This window comes from Nilaparvata lugens, chromosome 5, assembly GCF_014356525.2.
Source record: "Nilaparvata lugens isolate BPH chromosome 5, ASM1435652v1, whole genome shotgun sequence".
Classification (NCBI taxonomy): domain Eukaryota; kingdom Metazoa; phylum Arthropoda; class Insecta; order Hemiptera; family Delphacidae; genus Nilaparvata; species Nilaparvata lugens.
In genome coordinates, this window is record NC_052508.1 from 54,121,072 (window position 1) to 54,142,468 (window position 21,397).

The 21,397-nt window shown below is 33.8% G+C and overlaps 1 protein-coding gene across 1 annotated transcript in view; it reads left to right on the forward strand.

The window, feature by feature from the left end:
* LOC111046595 (RAB11-binding protein RELCH homolog) overlaps positions 1-21,397 on the forward strand; it is a 40,760-nt gene that overhangs the window by 10,743 nt on the left and 8,620 nt on the right. Inside the window, exons 8-16 of the mRNA XM_039429542.1 lie at positions 1,132-1,315; positions 2,077-2,206; positions 4,542-4,687; positions 7,982-8,122; positions 9,085-9,249; positions 10,520-10,697; positions 11,849-11,996; positions 12,959-13,082; positions 13,740-13,957. Of these exons, the coding sequence (XP_039285476.1) occupies positions 1,132-1,315; positions 2,077-2,206; positions 4,542-4,687; positions 7,982-8,122; positions 9,085-9,249; positions 10,520-10,697; positions 11,849-11,996; positions 12,959-13,082; positions 13,740-13,957 (1,434 nt within the window). The remainder of the gene's footprint in view (positions 1-1,131; positions 1,316-2,076; positions 2,207-4,541; positions 4,688-7,981; positions 8,123-9,084; positions 9,250-10,519; positions 10,698-11,848; positions 11,997-12,958; positions 13,083-13,739; positions 13,958-21,397) is intronic.

Consider the following 21,397-nt stretch of genomic DNA (forward strand, 5'->3'; position numbering starts at 1 on the left):
TGTTCGCTGTTTTCTGTTGTGCTGCAATAAACTGCGTCATCATCATCAATGGTCTACTCTCTTTTGATTCTGATGAAAGTTGAGTGATTAGAGGATTGCTTGGAAAGTTTCCATCAACTTGAATCTAAATTTTGATGATGTGTATTGTATAAATCAATAAAGAATATATCAGAGTAAAATTGTCATCAGCTAAATGATTTTAGGAGTACTTGGATGATTGCCATCATTCAAAAACTTATGATATATAATCATCAGAATTATCTTCACATGACGTTTGTTTATAACATTTGTAATGTTCGATGACAAGAATAAAGGTTATTGATTTTGAAATATAATCGTTCATGTGATGAATATATTTTAAAAAAACATAGAAAAACACAGTTTTATTTTTATCACATCCACATTTATTGGACACAGTACTGCAGTTTCAACTACAGCTGAAGATGTGTTGGTTTCAACAAGAAACTGCAGTCTTGTGTACAAATCTAATAAATGTGGATGTGACAAAAATAAAACTGTGTTTTTTCAATTAAGGAGAAATTCCACAATAAAAATTCCAACAAATTTTATTAAAAAAATAATACTTCTCCCATTAACTCATATGTGCTTGTAAACTACATTTTGATCTTAGCCAACAGGCCGAGAAGCGAAAACTCAACTGAACAAATTTTTTTAACCCCTTGTTATATTTCTTACTTCAATATTCATTTTATTCATTGTGGGGAAAATACCACAACATTAATTCCAACATGACTTTGTATTATGTTTATTAAATAACAATTAAGCTAATCTTATAAATGAAATTCTTGTTCTGCCTAATTAAGATGTAAGCAGATGTGTATAAGGATTTTAAATTTGTGTAATAACTAAAGTAAAATGAGAGACAGATTGAGAAATTTACTTTCTATACAAGAATTGTTTCACACCGTATTTTGTGTAGATTAGAATTGAACACTGGGTATTTTATGGAATACCGTCCTTCAAAACAATAAAGGGATTGAGCGAAGCATTCTCAATTGACTTGGAAGTAACAACATTTGAAGCAATAACGATAAGAAAATGTAAAGGAAAAAGAGTTTGGCACAAATGTTTTTAATTATAAATAAATTTGTTATTTGAACTTTGTTTCAGGCCTCTACCAGTAGTATTCCAAAAAGAAGTGCTAGCCAAGTGCTTTGTTAATACTTCGAAAGTGACGGAAACTCCTCTCTTGCAAGATATATTACTAGAAGGCATCTCACAAGAAAAGCTTGTTCATATATTAGCTGTTAGTTTACCAAGAATCATTCCAAATATAGTGCTCAACAAACGAGACGTAAGTCAGATTCTTTATTATTCAAGTTTATATTTTTCATGCTCAGTTTTCTACTCAATTGCATTGTGTTTCATAACATCTCAATTATCTGGTCAACTGACATAAATATAGTATCGATTTTTAATATCATTTATCAAATTGGCTATACATTCCTATTTCTGAATGAAGAATCAATCAATACATTGGAATATCTAATATATTAATCAATTAACAATCTTCTATGGTCACTTTTTGTGTGGGTAGTTCAGAAGTTTATATTGTGGTAATTATTCATATTAAATAAAATGACTAAGATTAGTCTCTCAGTTAATCAGAGATTGACAATGGTGTAACAACCGGTCTTTCCAACTATCAATAATATATGTGTTTTTTACAATTTCTTAGTTTTCTTATTTAATCTTCTATGCTTTTTTTTACTTTTCATCTATTGTATAATGACTAGATGTAGATACAAAGCTTTATGATTCATTCACTCAACTATACCTTCTCTTACCAATTTCAAGCAGTTTCTATTCATAAAGTCATATCTTTTTGATCCATCATCCTTGTTCTGTTTTCTTGCCTGTTAGGTTGTGTGGATTCATAGAGCACCTCCCTCTTATCGATTCTATAGTATTCTTGTAAATTTAAATTGTGATATAGATTTAATCCAAGTTATAGTTTGAGAATTTAGTCGCACATTCAAATACACAGCATAAACACATTTTTTTAATCATTTTTTTTAAATCTATCTTATTTCTTATCAAAATTTTCTTTTCTAGGAAGCAGTTCCTTTGATTATATCAACCATTCATTTGAGTCCTAATCCAGTTGAAAGGGAAGGCCTAATACAGTTGCTATTCAACTTGAAGAAGAGGCCACACGAGGATGAAAGAAGGATCATTCTGACTGGTAAGACCAGTTTAGTTTATCTAAATTATATTATCAATCATTCCTTATTTGGGACAGTATTAAGCTAGTTGATTTTAAAGTCACGAAGTCTTTCTCAGTGACGTTGCATAGCTCTTTGTAAACCAAGCTTATTAATCCAGCTCATTAATAATTGATCTATTCACAATGCAAACAGGAAACATGTCACAAACCAGCAACAAAACTTCTTCTTTTCCAAATAATAGATAATTAACAATATCATCATTCGCTCAATGATTTCTTTCAAAAACTACATATTTTGTCAATTATGTGGTGCGCTGGAAAGAAATAAATCTTTCAGCTATGAATCCTTTCCGATGTTTTGATTACAAAATTGTGAAAATACAACCAAGAGAAGGCCCAATGAAAATCAGGAATTTTCTTACAAGGTTCTGAAAGAATAAAAACAAACTTCCAAGAAATCTTTTCTTATACAGTATATGTTTTGTGTATGGAGTCTTATACAGAGTGGTGCAGAGGAAACGCATGTTTTTCGAACCGCTAGTACTCGGCGACGAGAGGAGGTATTGCCCATGAATAAAATGTTGGCAGATGGCCCAAACTATGCCATATAAGTCGCTATGGAGCGTTGGAACTTACAAATCGTGTGTTCGCTATCGAGCAGTTTTTTTAGAAACAATGAATCCGTGCTCACTGATTAACTGTACCCACTAATGAATCTGTAGTCACAATGCAACGTCTTTTCCGTCAATATTCTGACTCGATTCATATTTTCCGGAGTAGGAACTGAACGGGGAAGACCAGGTGGTTTCTTTTTCATCACAGAACCAGTACTTCTAAACGCTGCAATCAATCTGACTACAGTATTTCGATCAGGCACTGCACTTCGACGTCCAACTCTACAATATTGATGGGAAAGACGTGACTACAGATTCATTGTTTCAAAAAAAAAACGCCCGACATCGAGCACACGATGTTGTACGTTCAACGTTCCATAGCGACTGAAATGGCATAGTTTGGGCAGTCTGCCAATGTTCGTTCAAGGGCAATACACCCTCCCGTCGCCGAGTACTAGCGGTTCGAGAAACATGAATTTCCTCTGCACCACTGTTTATAAGATTCCAAACACAAAACATATCTATATATATAAAAGCGAAATGGCACTCACTCACTCACTGACTCACTCACTCACTCACTCACTCACTCACTCACTCACTCACTCACTCACTCGCATAACTAAAAATCTACCGGACCAAAAACGTTCAAATTTGGTAGGTATGTTCAGTTGGCCCTTTAGAGGCGCACTAAGAAATCTTTTGGCAATATTTCAACTCTAAGGGTTGTTTTTAAGGGTTTAAAGTTCGTCTTTTAGCATGTATATTCTTCTTCTCACAATCTCTTAATCATAATTGAAATTTCCATATCATATGTTACTATAGAACTATAATCTCGATAGAGTACCTCTTCGAAGCAGTTGTTAACTGGCAACTAAATTAATAATTTTGTCAGGTTGGCATTAAGTTGAGTTGACTTTGTTAGGTTGGCACCAAGTTGAAGATTTAAATGCATTTATCGCCAAAAAATTGATTGGGCACTGCTACTTCAATCCTGGGAATATTATATTACTAGCCGTCAGGCTCGCTTCGCTCGCCATATCCGTTTAGCCAGACGTTTAGTCTGGACCCCTGACTGGATCGTCCTAACATATGATAAAAATGCTCAAATGAAAAATGCAGGCGAGCGGAGCGAGCCTGCTGATCTCATTCTTGGACGATCAAGTCGGGGGTCCAGGGGGCAGAGCCCCCTGGCTAGACGGATATGGCGAGCGAAGCGAGCCTGACGGCTAGTACTGTATAAAAAAGATTTCTTGGAAGTTTGTTTTTATTCTTTCAGAACCTTGCAAGAAAATTCCCGATTTTTATTAGACCTACTCTTGATTGCATTTTTACAATTTTATAATCTAAACATCGGAGAGCATTCATAGCTGAAAGGTTTTTTCTCCTTTATTTCTTTCTAGCTCACCACACTATTTAGCAAATGTCTATACAGCATCTATACTGTGATTGGTAGAATCTAGTTAGTATGTTCAATCTAGAATAATCATTATATTTTATGTAGTTATAGCAATTGACAAATCACCAATCAAATGAGTGCTACTAAAAATATATAATGTATTGTGGCAATGAATAAATAAATGATAAGGTAATTTAGGTGCCCAAATTTCTTGATTTTTATACGTTTTGAAGCCCACTGAATTCATAAAAGTGTTGTTGTTAAAGTGCGATTTCTCTACTGGTTTTATGTGTTCCAGTGAATTGAAAATAAATGAATGATGAATTTGTGTGTTGTTTTGAAGGTATGGTTGGTTTAGCGAGAGTGACAGACGCACATGTAGTGGAGGGTGAACTTTTGCCGCAGTGCTGGGAACAGATGAACCATCGCTACGTCGAAAGGCGGCTGCTAGTGGCTGAAGCATGCAGTGCCCTTGCTCCATATGTGTCTGTAAGTTCACATAATTTCAATACATATTAATTGTGCTAATAGATTGTATAATGAAACGCATTGATCGACATTGCATGAAAAAAATTCAATATAATCGACATTTTTACAGTCCGGGTCCTGTAGCTTTGCCTATCGGCGGAGGGCCACTAGACTAGACTACAATACTACCCGTTCAAAAACATCCAACATTTTTGAAAATGTACCTTTCCATAAGCAACAGATTCTCTTTTGTATCTTCTCAAAAGCAACGTGTTGCATCCGAAAAGATACACAAGTAGCTTTTTGGATTTAGGTCCTTCCAGCACAACACAGCCATTAGCTGGCATTCGTTCAACAGCAACTGATTCTCTTTTGTAGCTTCTCAAAAGCAACGTTTTGCATCCGAAAAGATACACATGGAGCTTTATTGTATCTTTCCATAAGCAACAGATGCTCTTTTGTATCTTCTCGAAAGCAACTTGTTGCTTCCGAAAAGATACACAAGTTGTTTTTTTGAGTTACGTCCTTTTAGCACAACACAGCCATCAGCTGACATTCGTTCAGCATGCTCTTTCCATTGTTGATGATACGTTGCAACTCCATAAGCAACAGATGCTCTTTTGTATCTTCTCAAAAGCAACTTGTTGCATCCGAAAAGATACACAATTAGCTTTTTGTAGTTACGTCCTTTTAGCACAACACAGCCATTAGCTGACATTTGTTCAACATGCTCTTTCCATCGTTTATGATACGTTGCAACTCTCTCATTCAAGAAGAATCTCTGAGTGTAGGGAGCTCCCTCCAAAGCAGCTCTGTAGGGAGCTTTTTCCATCTAGGGATCTGGGGTCTCTGAAGCCTGATGTTTTTGCAAAGCAGTGAATATTACCCCGCAAACCATACTTTTCCTATATGCTATTTCATAGACAAAGCTACGGGACAAGTACTGTACGTCAAACCACCAAGTATAGTGTTTATTCATTTGTGGATACAATTACAGATCATATTTATTTTATTTATTCAATCATTCAGAATTGTACAACTTACAGAAAAGTACCACAGGCTAACTTGCGCCCAAAACGGTTCCAATTCTAATTTTTACAACAGTCCAAATGTAGCTAGAGGCTATGTGTCACTTCAAAATCCTTCAATTACACACTCAATTTACAGTACATAAACACAAAAATCATTTTTAAATTGAAAAATTATTTCCAAATTGAATTAAATTAAATATTTTGAGTATTATTGAGACTGAACAACAGGCTTGAGCCTGTTATATAATATGTTATTTCAATATGACTATTGAATCCTCGGAGATGAAATTGAAAGTATCTAATGAAGTTTTATTCGTAGAAGTGGACAATATATTCACATTAATACACGAATATAATATAAATAATTCATTGCATCATACAACTGAACAACTTATGACTAATGTGTTTGGCGCTGCACTCGTTCTAGGTTATCATCCAGATTGGGTTCCATGTGGGTGCTGCTACTACTATTATCTTAAAATAAGTAACTACTTGAGACGGCTCCGTTGAATATTATTGTGATATTCACTTTATCCTTAATTGTTTAATCGCTACTCTGTGTTTCAGAACCCACCTAAATCTGTAGGTCCTTTCATCTCTCATCATTAACTAGTAGTTCTATGAACAGTAGACCTCGCGCAGTTATAAACCACAGCCTCCTCTAATACTGTCCATCAGAGTGAATTATGTCCTGTCCTGACGTTCGGTGTCGGTGTAAAATTATATAGGCTATATAATCAGAGTAAATTCTGTCCTGTCATGTCGACGAGATATCAGTGTATAAACGACTAATGGCTGTTTGGGTTGTTGTTTCGACACAATGCTAATAATTTGATTTAAACAGCTATGCTACTGTCATCAAAAGCTTACCGAGTTGAAAGCAGAGAAAAGTCGGGAGAAAATACTATGCTACTTCAAGTTATCAATTGCATGCCTCACTGCATGCAATTAATAGTCCACACAACAGCTGTATTTTTACCAGACTACATTGAGATATTGAATTGCATGCGTCATTGTATGCAATCTATAGTCCACTCGACAGATGATTTATAATGAATAATTCTATAGTCTGATTTTTACGGTAATATTGGCGTTCGAAGGAGACTCCTTTTTTTCGTATTATCCTTAAAATGCAAAATTTCAAAAAACCTTATGTGTACGTCGACGCGAAATTCAAAAAGGAACATATGTCAAATTTCATGAAAATCTATTGTTGCGTTTTGCTGTAAATGCGGAACATATAAACATAAAGAGAAATGTAAAACCGTCGACTTGAATCTTAGACCTCACTTCGCTCGGCCAACTAGATACTAGGCATCACTCTCAGCAAAAGTATATTTTCTTAGAATGGCTAATTGATGAAAATTATTTCAGAATTATTGAGAAATCACACTTCTGTTATTATTCTATCACGTGTATGAAATTTAGTCGACATTAACAGTGGATTAATGATATCGTAGCCTTGCCGTTTGATTCGTTAATTGGTTCTCATGGCATTGGTTAAGTTAGATGGCGTTACTTGACCAATGTTAAATTTTGAAGACGTAAGTGCAACTTGGACGTTGATTGTACGTGTTAGTATTACTTACTAATATTATTTAGTATTAGTTAGTATTATTTACTTGGACGTGTTGAGTATTCTATTCAGTTGTGTTATGCAGAGTGATATAGTGTCTTTATGGAACTATATTATGTGCGAATGGCAGCCATTATCAATCTTTATTTGTATTACAAAAAAGAGCTATTTGTAATGTGCCTCCTTCAACTCACTGTAAACCGTTGTTCATTAGATTGGGAGTCATGAGATTACCTTGTTTTATGTTTAATTGTCTGCTTTTTGTAAAGTCAAATCTACATTTATTCTCAACTCATGAAAACATTCATTCTTATAACACAAGGAATAAATCGAATCTAAGGAATGAGTACTGCTCTTACAAATCCAGCCATATGAGTTTTAAGGCCTTTTCAATAAATTTTCATAATAATTTATCACCAAATATTCGAGGTTTGACGCTCAGGGAATTCAAACAAAGAATTTTTTAAACAAATTTTTTTATAAATATTGTTTTTATAGTGTAGATGAATATCTCAAATGTTAACATGGAGTCTATCTAGATTTTTAGTTAATTGCTAAGATGTATGATCTCTAATATAGTTTGCAATATTGACGTGGCCGATACAAATTGTAAAGTGTTTGTCTGTGGCAATAAATTGATTTGAAATTTGAAAATATATTTATCCGTGTTACTATAAAAATCTCAATAGATTCTATTTGTGATTGCAGAGTGCTTTGAGGAATTCACTGCTTCTATCGATGTTGCAACAGCTGCTTGTTGAGGACAGAGAGGAGACGGTGAGACTGAGCTGCGCCAAGAGTTTGACATTGGTCATTGCTCTCATTGCTGATGTAGATAAATATTCACAGGTATAGGACCCAATTACTGTTTTTACTGATATACAGTTTATAATAGATATATACAATTTCATAATAATGATATAGGTATTATAAAAAACACGGCACAAATGGAATGTAAACATTTAAAAACTTACATATTATTTCGGTGACTGTGTCACCTTTTTCAACCAGTGAGACTGCAGTATATACAGTTATATAGAGGCCACGAGATATAACATGACCGCCAACCTCTCAAACGGTGAAAGAGTAGCAGGGGGGATAGGGATGTAGGGGTGGGAATGTCTTTCTCGCACATCTTTACCTCTCACTCTGCATGCATATGGCTAGTGTAGGAACTGTTGAGGGTACCGGCTGTCGAGAACGAACTGTCCAAACTCTTACACCCATCTTAAAAAAATCAAGTGTTGAGTCTCATTTGATGGGAGTTGGAGGGCCATGTTTTATCATAGAGAAAAGGTAGCCTTAGAAGATATCCCATGGTATAGGTCGTTTATAATCCAAATTTCACTGTTCACTCAAGCCGATAGTACATGTAGTTCTTTTTTGTGTAGCTATGTGACGCTGGTAGTCTCTCATACTGTGCCGTTCTTACACTCCCAACAACACACTAATAATAGACAGTAGTCGACCGCAATCGGCTTAAGATAACAAAAAATCGGTTTAAAATTTGGAACATAAACGACCTATACCATGGGATATCTTCTTATGCTTTCTTTTCTCTATGGTTATATCTAGCGGCCTCTACCTGTAAGAGAAATCAGATCGGGAGTCAACTATGATCATTGTTATGTCTAATTTGAATTGCCTTCTATTTAGTATTTAATAATTCTTATCACTCTCTACAATTGAAATCTGATTGTTGTAGCAGCACAACTTTTGCTAGTTAGTATGTTTTTCAGTTGTACTGCAAATTCTTGTTTCTACTTGATGCTCTGTGAGTTCTAATTCAATGTTGTTTTGTACGATTTCAGTGTGAAGAACTAGTATTAATAGCTTTACAAGACAACTCGGCAAATGTTGTTCAGGCTACCATTCAAATGTTGTTACCAGTTCTAGCGAAATGGGCATTCGATCTCCAAAGACTGCAATCACATCTATTGACGAAAATATTGTATCTGATAAAGACATATCTTCAGGTAAGACCTGTGTTATTAATTTTCATTCATTCATTTATTTACGTTACAAATAAAACTGTTGTTATATATAACATTCGTAGATAAAATAATAAGATAGCCCTTGTGCTATTTCTCTTCCAAATTTATAGGTGATGACACAGAAAAATTAATTATTAATTATCGTTCTAGAAATTGACTATTTTCTAGTAGACATATTTTTAAAATAATAAATTTGATCATAATTTCAATGAATGTCTACTAGGCAGCAACGCATCCATTCGTTGCTTATATTCATATCTTTCGAGCTCGTGACATACTGTTTGCGGCCACATTGAGAACGATCCTCTATCTCATGGATTTCTATATCTATATCTAAGATATGCAATCTAGATATAGATATAAAAACCTATAAGATAACAGATCGCTGCCTGTTTGACCAAGCCTTAAATTTTGCAATCAGCTTGAAATATTGTTCTATTGTTCTCATAAACTGAAATTATGTTATCTTTTTATAAAACTTTTCAATACTGTTGTACGGTAGGAGCTGACCTTTGCTTGAACTATATCAGAAATTTGCATCTGAACTCAATTAAGTTAGTTGAAAGAACTATTAGGCTCAACTCACACTTACGCTACTCTAGTCTCTTCTCCACACAGCATGTGTTTTCAAGTGGTGACACTCAGACCAGTCGATTCTAGTCTCCGCGACCTCACGACTGTGAGACTGAGTCAAGCGTCGACTCGACATGTTGGTCGAGCCTCGACTTGAGTTGCGTAGTATCGTGCATTTTATTGAAAGTGAGGTTATTTTTTATGAAAGTGATTTTTTATCATTTTAGATAAGACAATAAAAAGACTTAGATAAGACAATATATTCATAATAATTATTATAAAATTTGTTACATGCGAAGTAGTGACGAATTGGACCTTATATTTCTAATAAATCAAGGTTAGAAATAGAGTGTCATGACACTGAAGTAGTGACAATGAGCAAAAAAGTCGTAAGGTTGAGAGACTGGTGTATCCTCGACTGGAGTCGTACGATTTGAGTCGAGGTAGTGTGAGCTGAGCCTAAATGAAAATTTGATCAATCATATGTTGCGAGTACTGTACTACACAATAGACTTATCTGTCATGAGAGTTTCTGCATGATTTTGGAAGTATATAAATGCCAAGTTAGTTAATAATTTAATATTTTTCTGAAATTAGATTTTTTGAAGCTTATTTTTTGTGAGACATCAGTTTTGTGTGAGATCAAATTCTTCAAACTATTCTAAACACTTCTGAACAGAAAGAGGATAAACCCAATGCTAATGAATCGCCATTGAGAAACAAACCAGCATTGGACATCAGAACATCATGGATCATCAATGCCTTCCGGTCTCTACTTCCTTATTTGCTCATGAGTGTGGCAACTGTGCAAGATGTAACCCAGAGAATAGATTCCAGTCTCCCTCAGGCAGAGTCAAGTGAGTGAATAAAGTGTCAAACTAGTTTTAAAGTTTTACTGCCAGTGGCTTTGTTTAAATTTGTCCAAAGTATTACAAGGTGTTATTGCTAGCTGAGATTTATTTAAGTTATTTATTTATACATTGATAGATACAATATAATTCTCAACTATGAATGATTGGGGAAGGAACAACAGGCTTAAAGACCAAAACTGTTCCTTTCCCAAATTTAGATAGAAATTGTCAAAAAATAGGTTATGTTTACACTTCATGATTTGTGTCCAATTTTCAGTCCAGAATAATTATAAACTAGAAATTGATTTATAAATTGTTTTGATGCTCTTTTCTATAGGAACTGTGCATTACGAACAACTGGTCTTGATATTTTCTATACATTATCAATTCAAATTTGTTTCTTACTTGTTTGAAAATATTAAACCAAAGTAAATAGAAAAAATATTAGAATTATTTTTGGCATTTATAAATATTTATATTCATTACGATTTTTATTCTTAACTGTTGTGGACTACAGTTCAATTACTTAATACTAATATCGAGTGACCTGGCTGGCTCAAGACTGGTGTCAGAGTTTTCAGGTCGCAACTGATCTATATACAATAGGCATCTATCTATAGGTCGCAACTTATTTACAATCAATATGAGAATATTGAAACAAAAAACAATTTTTCTTGTTTTTCATATTTGTCTTTTTTATCCATTATTTCCTTCACAGAACTTGCTGTGTTGGTGACCTTGTAGTTGTCGAATAAAATTACAAGTCCTGTGTTGGTGACCTTGTAGTTTTCGAACAAAATTACAATCTATAGTTATCTATGTCTATAAATTCAGCAGTATTTTCAACCATCACAATCAATCAAATCCAGTTGATATAACTTGATTTCTTATGGAAGTTTCTACCAAGATTATTGCGAAAAACGGATCTCCATAGATCATCCACTTAAGATACTTTCCAATTCAATTTTAAGAGTTCTCGATCATTTCCTTGAATTCTGTATATTGATTTTCATCTACAGGATGAGCATAAAGTCTTGCCCTGATTTTAAAAATTTATTACAGAATAACCGTTCACATGATAACATAGTAACAGAAACTATATTCAGGCTACATTCAATAGCAGCCAATATTAATAATATTTTTCATTTTCCTCGTAGGAAGTGGATTCGCTGATCTCTGCCGAAGTTTGACAAATCCAGCTGTCTTCTACGATGGAGAGTACAAGGTTGGAGCTATAATGAGTGCCTTTGATTCTGCAATAACCACTATTGAATGGCCTGAACTCACCTGGGTCTCTGAAACCATGTAAGAGTCTTTATAAAAATGTAATGTAATGTTTTTTTAGATCGCCAGATGAGTTAACAATGAAGGAATTAGTTAAATTTATTCAATTATTAAATAATTGTATTTTATTTATCTTTTGAGGATGATAATTTGAGAAAATTACATTTTGACAATATGTTATAGTCGAACATTGTATGTTAGGATACTCATGCCACCGTAAGTTAGCCTCTTTTTTATTTATTGAGCTTAAAACAAATACACATTTTTCTGAAGTTGTTTCAATAACTTTTCTACTACAAGAATCGGTAAATATTTTTTTCTCCCCACATATTATCATACAGAGTTACACTTTAAAATCGTTAGTAGTCAACATACATTACTTGTATTTTTTATAAAAAAAATATAAAGACAATAAAATTTTATTTATCTTTTGAGGATGATAATTTAAGAAAATCACAGTCTAACAATTTATCTAGTTTAGTTAATTTCTAGTCTGTCCTATTTTCTCGATTAAATTGGTTAATAATATTTGAAAAACTTTGGAATTTTTAGGATTTTCCGTTTTTTTCGGAAATTATCGACAATGAATAGTTGGAACTTGCTACTTATCAAATTCTCTCTTTTGACATTCTCACAATCCTTTGGATACAACTTTTTGTGCAATTTTTAATTATTGTAAAGATGTTTGCTACTCATTAACCTCGCAGTTGAATTTTAGCAAACAAAAGGGACCAAAAGAGGTGAAACAATAGAAACTGGAATAACCAGACTGGTTTAAAAAAATATTTTCAAGCACAAAAATGCATTTTTTGAATAGTAAGCGTACCGTAGTGATTTTGAGGGGCTCTGGTAAAAGGACTTTGAATACTATTATTGATTATTAAAATACTAAATTACTATCATCAATGTTGGTTCAGCATTTGTGCATTATCTTGACCAAACTGTTTTTTGTGTAATTTTATCTTATCGTGGTGATTTTTCAGGGTTCCGGAGTTACTGAATGACTTGGAACATGTGAGAATAGACCAAGAAGAAATACTTTTCTCATTCATATCATTTTTTAAAGCTCTAAACGCCGGATTCGGACGATTCTTTGCCAAACAAAAGGTAATAAAATTTATCATGAATTCAACTACAGTATCGTGCAGTAACTAATCTCAAAACATGATATTTCCTTTTCATGCGTCTTTTGTATAAGTAACATCTTCAGAAACCTGAATGTTCTATCGATTTTATAGAAAATAAGTAGATGAACGTTTCTTTGAACATAATTTACAATGATATACAAAAGTCGAATGATATACAGAAGGAATATGCAGTTTTATATTTGTAATATTTCCACTTGAATTCACATTTGAATAACTTGCTTCACATAATCATTGTCTAATGAATACAAAACTTGAACTCAAAAAGGAAACAAGTATGTTTCCAAGTAAGTAACAAACTAGTTTATTCAACAAGTAAGTTTTTGTTCAAACTTGAATACAAAACTTTGTTAATATTTTCCTTATTTTGCAATCTATTTCGATTCATTGTTAATTCATTTGAATTCTGAAGGAATCTATTTCTTTTTACAAACAATGACATGGTTTGAGTACCGGTTCAGCTGAGCCTGAATATAAGCGACTTATCCACAATATTCTGTGTTATTTTCAAATTGTTAGGCTTAATTTTTTCTTGAAAGCGACCTATCAAAAATATTCTGTGTTATTTTTAAATTTTTGGGCTCAATTTTTTCAAATACCTTCTCTTCTCTTTTGCAAGGTTAAAAGTTTGTTCATGGAGAAGCTTCAAATTCTAGAATCGAGTCTGACAAGCGTTGGCAACGAATTTCCTACCTGCTCAATCATTCCTGTATTCCTTTTAGCTGTTGAAGCTCCATATCAGGTAACTAACAATGCTTATTTATCAATATTACTTGAGTTATTCATTACATTCGTTAATTATAATGTACAAAATTATTATCTACTCCACTCAAAAATGTATCAAATTATCCTTAATATCTTTTTCAATGTTCTATACGCTCAATTGTGATTTTTATAGAATGTCTAGCAACATTATATTTAACTATTCAATGTTCGTTTCCATTACGAACTGCTTGTTATAATCACTTTCAAACAATTCAATTACGACATAGAAGTCTATTATTTATAAATAAAAGCTATTAGCTTCTACTCACATTTGTGGAGCGCTTTCGGACACTAGGCCCGCCCTTCACCTTGAAACAATTTGAAATATATAAACATATCAAAAGAGACCCCCACAACCACAGTATACATACAGTATGGAAACTTGGCTAGTACTCTGGCGCAAAACTCCGCCATCTTGTTAGGAAGCTCCGCATTGTAATAGTATTGATGGGAGGTTCGGATCACTTTAATGATCCGGATCAATTGATCCCGTTCACGAGCCAATCAGAAGGCCAGGATTGGAACTTCCTAAGGTCACGTGACGTGTCTAGTTTTTGCGCCATGTAAAAATAAACATAGATAGTTTACTTGACTAAAATTATAACCAAATTAAAATCCTATCATTTATAAATCATTTATTATTATTGCAAGTAATATAATTTCTTAGATAGGAAGATGAGCTCAAGTAAAACACCGAAGGTTAATAATAGAAATGTAAACATTGCGGGAGTACTTACGCGTTCCCAAAACCAAAATTCAAAAACGCCAAAACCAAAAACCCCAGTTCTTCAAACTACTTTAGCCGAAAAAGTTGCTCAACTACAAAGTAGCCACACTAATTTGAAAAACCAATTAGAAGTAACTTTAAAAACGTCTGAGGAAGAAAGGTTAGGGATGGTAGAAGAAATTAAATCTTTGGAACTGATTATAAAATTACAAGATGAAGACCATAAAAAGAAATACTAAATCTAAAAAATCAATGTAGTCTAATGTCGGAGGAAATAAAGAAACTAAAATCTAAATTTGATAATACTAAATGTATGATAGAACCTCCGTCCAAATGCAAAAAAATAGAATCTAACCTAAATGATGGGAAATGCTCTGAAAATGGTCGAAATAAAACGTACAGTGAGGTTTTGAAGACAGCAACCAAAAATATAGCTGAGGGAAATAAAGATAGGAAAGGGAGAGTTCTGCTACTGACGTCCAGTCATGGACGTGATTGCAGTGATCTCCTTGATAAAAGATTAAAAAATAAATTGATGTCCAATGTTTTTTCAAGCCAAGTGCATCAATTAATGCAGTTGTAGAGTCAGCTAGGGAACAAACTAAAGACTTTGATGAAAATGACTATCTAATTGTACTGGGTGGCTCAAATAATATAAATGAACCTAACTTGAATCATCTTCCTCAAGTAACAGAAAAAATCAAGGAAATTGTGCCACTCAGCAAAAAAACAAACTTAATAATAAGTACTATTCCTAATAGGTTTGATAGGCCAGAATTAAATGAAGCAATCAATTCGACAAACAAATCAATCCATAATACAATCAACAGCCTAAAAAATAAGAATTCTAAACAACTGGGGATTTGTTTTCTAAATGAAAGGCTGAAAAGACATAACTTCACTAATCATGGGTTGCATCTAAATCGATCTGGCAAAGTAATCTTTTGTAATAGATTGGCAGAGCTGATTGAAAGCCGTTTGCAATCCTCTGGTTTAAAAACAGTCAAAAAAACAAATAACGATTTTTTAGTAAATTGGCTCAAAACAGGGAAAGGGAAATAGCTACAAATGCTAGAGATAGAGTAGCACAAGATGGTAAGGTTTTTAGTATTTATCATCAAAATATTCAGTATCTTCGCAACAAAATTGACAGATTAGAAGTATTTCTTAAACAGGAGGATCCTGACATTGTTATTTTCACAGAGCATGGCTTAAAAATAAAGGAAATAAATCAAGTTAGGATTCCAGGCTATTCACTGAGATCAGAATTTTGTAGAATAGCTCATAGAAGTGGTGGTGTATGTATATTCACTAGCAATGCTAAACATACCCAAACTTATGAACTGGATTTTGTTAAGAGATTTTCTGTTGAGATGGATTTAGAGGTGACGGGACTAAGGTTAAAAATTGATGATCGATTTGAGGTAGCAGTGTTAGGTATCTATAGGTCACCAAATGGAGACTGGCAAAAATTTTGTGAGCTGCTCCATACACTTTTGGAAATTACAACCGCTCGTTTCACAAATGTTATAGTAGTAGGAGATTTCAATACCGATTTTGCCAGGCAGGATAAAATGACAGAGGATATTAGAGATATTATTAATATGAATAATTTAGAAATTAAGGTCCACGAATATACAAGAGTAACTCGAACTTCACAGACAATTATTGATAATATCCTCACAAATATAGAAGGTTGTAATGTCAGGTTAGGTAGCTCAGATCTATCAGATCATAACTATCAAATTTTAGATGTTAAGTTGCAGGGCCAGAATCCAAGCAGAAAAAAAACTTTTGTGAAAGAAATTCAGCAATATGAGCTAGGAAATATAAATTGTTTGAAGCAGGAACTGCTTCAAGAAAATTGGAGTAGTGTTTATAACAGTTGTAACCTAAATTACAAATATAAGCAATTCATTGATACTCTAAGATTTCACATTAGTGTATGCTGTCCGATAAAAAAAGTCAAAGTAAAAAGTAAATTAAACAAAGTAGATGAATGGATAACTGAAGATATCTTACTCAAAGAAATATTGTTAGGGAAGCTTATGAGGAATTTAAATTAGTGAGGGATGTTCCGAGTGAGGTCAAATACAAATGTCTAAAGAAAAACTATGCAAAAGAAGTGAGGAAAGCTAAGTGTAAGAAAACAGCTGAAATATTAACAACTAGTACCATTTTAACTCTGCTGTTTGGGAGGTAATTAATAGAAATAGGAGAGCAGCTCAAAAGGATACAGTTACTAATGTCCCTAGGATAATCGATGAACATGGAAATTATATGGATGATAGTATAGACATTTGTAACTTTTTCAATAAATATTATCAACAGGTTGCATATAATCTCCAAAAGTCACTGAACACTAATACTTATAATACAACTACATTAAATGCTGAGCCAATTGAAAAGGTATTTAAATTTCATCCATTATCAAGAGATGAGTTGTCAAGAATAATAAAAAATTGAATAACAAAAAAACAGTAGGATTGGATGGGGTCTCAAGCAAAATTTTAAAAGAATGTGAAAATGAATTACTGGACCCTTTATTGCATCTCCTTAATACTTCACTAGAGCAGGGTATTTTCCCTGATGATCTGAAACAAGGAAAAATTTTGCCAATTTTCAAGAGCGGTGATTCTGAAAGAGTTGAAAATTATAGACCCATTAGTATTCTAAATGTAATAAGTAAAATTTTTGAAAGAGTAGTTTTAAATAGGTTATTGATGCACCTGGAAGAAATTAATTTATATGTGATGAACAGCATGGGTTCCAGAAAGGGAAATCTACTAAGACTGCAATAGTATCCCTTGTTGAAAGACTAATAGATATAATAGATTCAGGTGAGAAGGCAGCCGCAATTTTTCTTGATTTATCCAAAGCTTTTGATTGTGTGAACCATAGAATATTATTGGAAATACTAAAAACTGTAGGTGTGAATGGTATAGAACTAAAATGGTTTGAATCATATCTCATAGGTAGAAACCAGTGTGTTGAGCTTACCAAGGTGGATGGGAATGAAATAGTAAAAATTAAATCTCAAAAACTGGAGGTCCAGGCTGGAGTACCTCAAGGCTCAATTCTGGGTCCCTTACTGTTTCTGTTGTATGTGAACCAATTACCAAAAGAGTTAAAAGATCACAGAGCTCTGTTGTTTGCTGATGACACATCGCTTATCTTTAACAATTATTTATTAGATAGTCTAGAAATAAATGCTTTTACTGGAGTACAGTCAATTGTCCAATTCTTGAAGCAAAGGCAATTAACAATAAATAGTAAGAAATGTCAATTCCTACAATTCAAAAGTAAATATAATTCAGTAGAGGATAGAGAAATAAATGTGTTTGTAGAGGAAAATGAATTAGACCAAGAAGAGAAAGTAGCATTCTTGGGAATTTTATTGGACAGGAAATTAACATGGCATCCTTACATTGAGAGGATATGTAATAAGATATCATCTGGAGTATTTGTCCTGCGGCAGCTTGCTAGGCTGAATGATAAAAAACTACTGTTAACTGCTTACCATGGGCTTATACTATCTCATATTAGGTATGCTATTTTAGTATGGGGTAATTCATCTCAACAAAATATGGACAGGGTGTTTAAGATTCAAAAGAAGGCACTCAGATGTATAGAGAAAGTGAATAGGTTAGACTCTTGTAGGCCTTTATTTAAAAAGCTTGGTCTATTAACTGTGCCATCTTTGTATGTATATGAAGTTGTAATGCATGTGAAAACGAGTGGTGTGATCCAGAATTCAGATGTTCATGAGTATAATACGCGAAACAGAGCAGATTATCATATAATGGGTCACAATAGTAGGTTATTTGAACAAAAACCAGATTATATTGGTAGGAAATTTTATAACAAGCTACCTCAAATCTTGAAAAGTAATGATGATTTGAAGATTTTCAAAAAACAAATTAAAAAATATTTAGTTGATAGAGCTTTTTATAGTGTACAAGAATTCCTTTCAAACCTAAACTAGGTTGAACTACTTAGTGTTAGAATTATTATGTAATAACATGACTTGTCTTATACTCCATGACTGGAGTCTTTAGGACGTAATCTTAAAAAAAAAAAATGTACACTTGCACATACGTGCATCCATGTCAGCATATAGCCCAGTCAATAAAGGTTTTGTGTCGGAACTAATTAGTGAAAAGCTGAAACTTTACCCAATGTTATATTGGTATAAGAGAAGTTTGTACACAAAAGTCCCCAAAGTTCCCCCTCTTGCTTCCCCCCCCACCCCCCTTTGAAGTTGGAAAAAACAGGTAGTTACTACAAACGCAATATCTCAGGTACCAATCATCGGATAGAGTTGATTTTTTTTTCAAATGGTTGGTAATATAATAGTCTAAAATAATGATTCTATTCACTTTCACGATAAACCCAACAGTTATCCTGATAAAAATAAATATATCTAAAAAAATAGCATTTTTACAACTAAATTTTTTATTATTTCTCAATTAACTTTCTTGTATGCCATTTTATCGAGAAAAGCCTCCAACAAAGGTTATAGATCTATTCTGTCTCAATCCAACGATGTATAATTTAGCATACCAACGATAAGAAATATTGCGTTAGGAGGGGGAATAGCAACGCGCTACGCTTTGACGCGACCCTTCATTATCATCATTATTATTGCATGTTATATGATTAACACATTCACTCGGACGGAAAATCTTTCTTCAGTTGTTTTATATGTATTTTTGGGCGCTTAGCTCAAATTTGATACTACCAAGCTCATTAAACCATGAAGAAGGGGGGTAGAGGGGGTCCCTCAACCCCCAAAATTAGATCTCAGTGTTTGGCAGTAGAAGCATTTCAAAAGCATATAAAGAGAGCCAGTTTTGGTTCGGGGGATTATTCCTAACCCTCATTTAGGGTTGTTCCATCATCCACCACCTATGGACCCGCCGTGTCCCGGACTGGCTCAAACCGGCAGGTGTCAAACACCATCACGGACCGCCCACCCATCACTTAAATTAATATTCACACTATATACAATAGTCATTCTCTCAAAATCACTCTCCCTCTTTTTCCTTCTCCTCCCCTCCTCCTCTTCTTTCTCTTCTCCTCCCCTCCTCCTCTTCTTCCTCTTCTCTTCTTCCTCCTCCTCCTCATTTCCTTTTCTTCTTCTTCTTCTTCTTCTTCTTCTTCTTCTTCTTCTTCTTCTTCTTCTTCTCTTCCTCCTTTTACTGTTCTTGACAATCCAATTCAATCTCTTGATCAATAATTTCATCAATATTAGGACTATTTTCGCAAGAAAGACCATCACAGTGCTCACACATGGCAGAGCAATCAAGTCCCACTTTCCGACACCCACAATATTTAAGACATGATGTCTTACAGCTACAAGACACAAGGTGCAGAAGGTCATCAGGTGCAAAGGGTTTGGTGCTTTGTACCGGTTTTAAACTTTTCTTGTGATCACCATTTTTCTTCACCATTTCCATCTTCCAGCCCCAATCTGTAGCATCCATTCTATTTCCAAGCCATGTCTGCACTTGCAAAAAATACACTCTAAATATATGTTGATGTGCAGCTTCAGACGTTGGAGGAAGCTTAGCAAGATCAAAATTAGATCTAAGTTTTGATTTTCTTGCTAGTTTTGTAAACATGAAGTAACGTGCTTCATTGAGGCTTGTGTGCTTTTTCTGGCCATACAAATTCAGAATAAAATCTTCACCATTTCTTTTCAGTTCTTCTTTAGATGAATTTTCACAAATGAACACTGATGCTTGTCTTTGAGCTTCTTCTGATTTTTGAACAATTTCTAAAGATTTTATTTTTCCAAGGCCGAAAAAAGAAGAAGTTGTATCACAGCCTGTTATTGCATAAGCAAACAGTAAAAGCTTCCTTGTATTTTTCACCTTATATATTATCTTTGAAATGCTGTAGAACACTTTTCCATGCAATCTTCCTGTTATCTGTTTGCAGAAGTAGATTTCTTGATTCTCAGGGGCAAGAGCTATCAACAGTATCAACAAATCAGTGTCTGTACCATACAACATAACAGTTTTGTGTCTCTTCAGCTCCTCTATTCCAGTCGTCACAATTGAAATATCAGCATCGTCTTTTGCAACAATTGTATTGATATTTGAACTTATAAGCTCTTCAGAAACTGAAAATATAAGCTTCTTCTTGTTTCTTCTGTTGCCTAAAAATTCTTCCTCTGATGTTAAGCATTTTGTGTTCCTATCAAAATCTATGTCATTTGAGGATTTTTTGCTGCTCTTCTATTCTGCTCTTCTTGTTTAGTTGTACAGTCTTCTGGATAGCCATCAAATACAACCGTTACATTTTCTCCAAAGTTTTCTACAACATATTTTCGATAAATGTGTATGATATTTCCATAAGTGGAGTCTTGTGGCCAGGGAACATAATGAAGGAGAAATCCTCCATCAATAATCACACATAAATTTGTTTGATCAATTTCTTCTTCCTCTATTACAGCATCTTGAAACACTTTCAGGATAGATGATTTAGTTCCTTTTCTTAGTGAAACATTGTCGAAGAGAGATGGTGGATGTGGAGACAGTTCATATTCAAGATACAATTTCAATTTTTGAGAGCTATCACACACACAGAGTATTCTATTGAAGAGCTGTTGAGAGTTGACTGGTATTTCTTTGGATCTGACTTTAACTAATTTGTGTGCTAGTTGGGTGTTAACCATGTCCTTTCTTTTTAATGTCAGTTTCCCAAATGATTTTCCTACCATTGTCTTCATAGCAGCACAACCTATGTCATAGGCTTGGTCACAGTTGACTGACTCATCA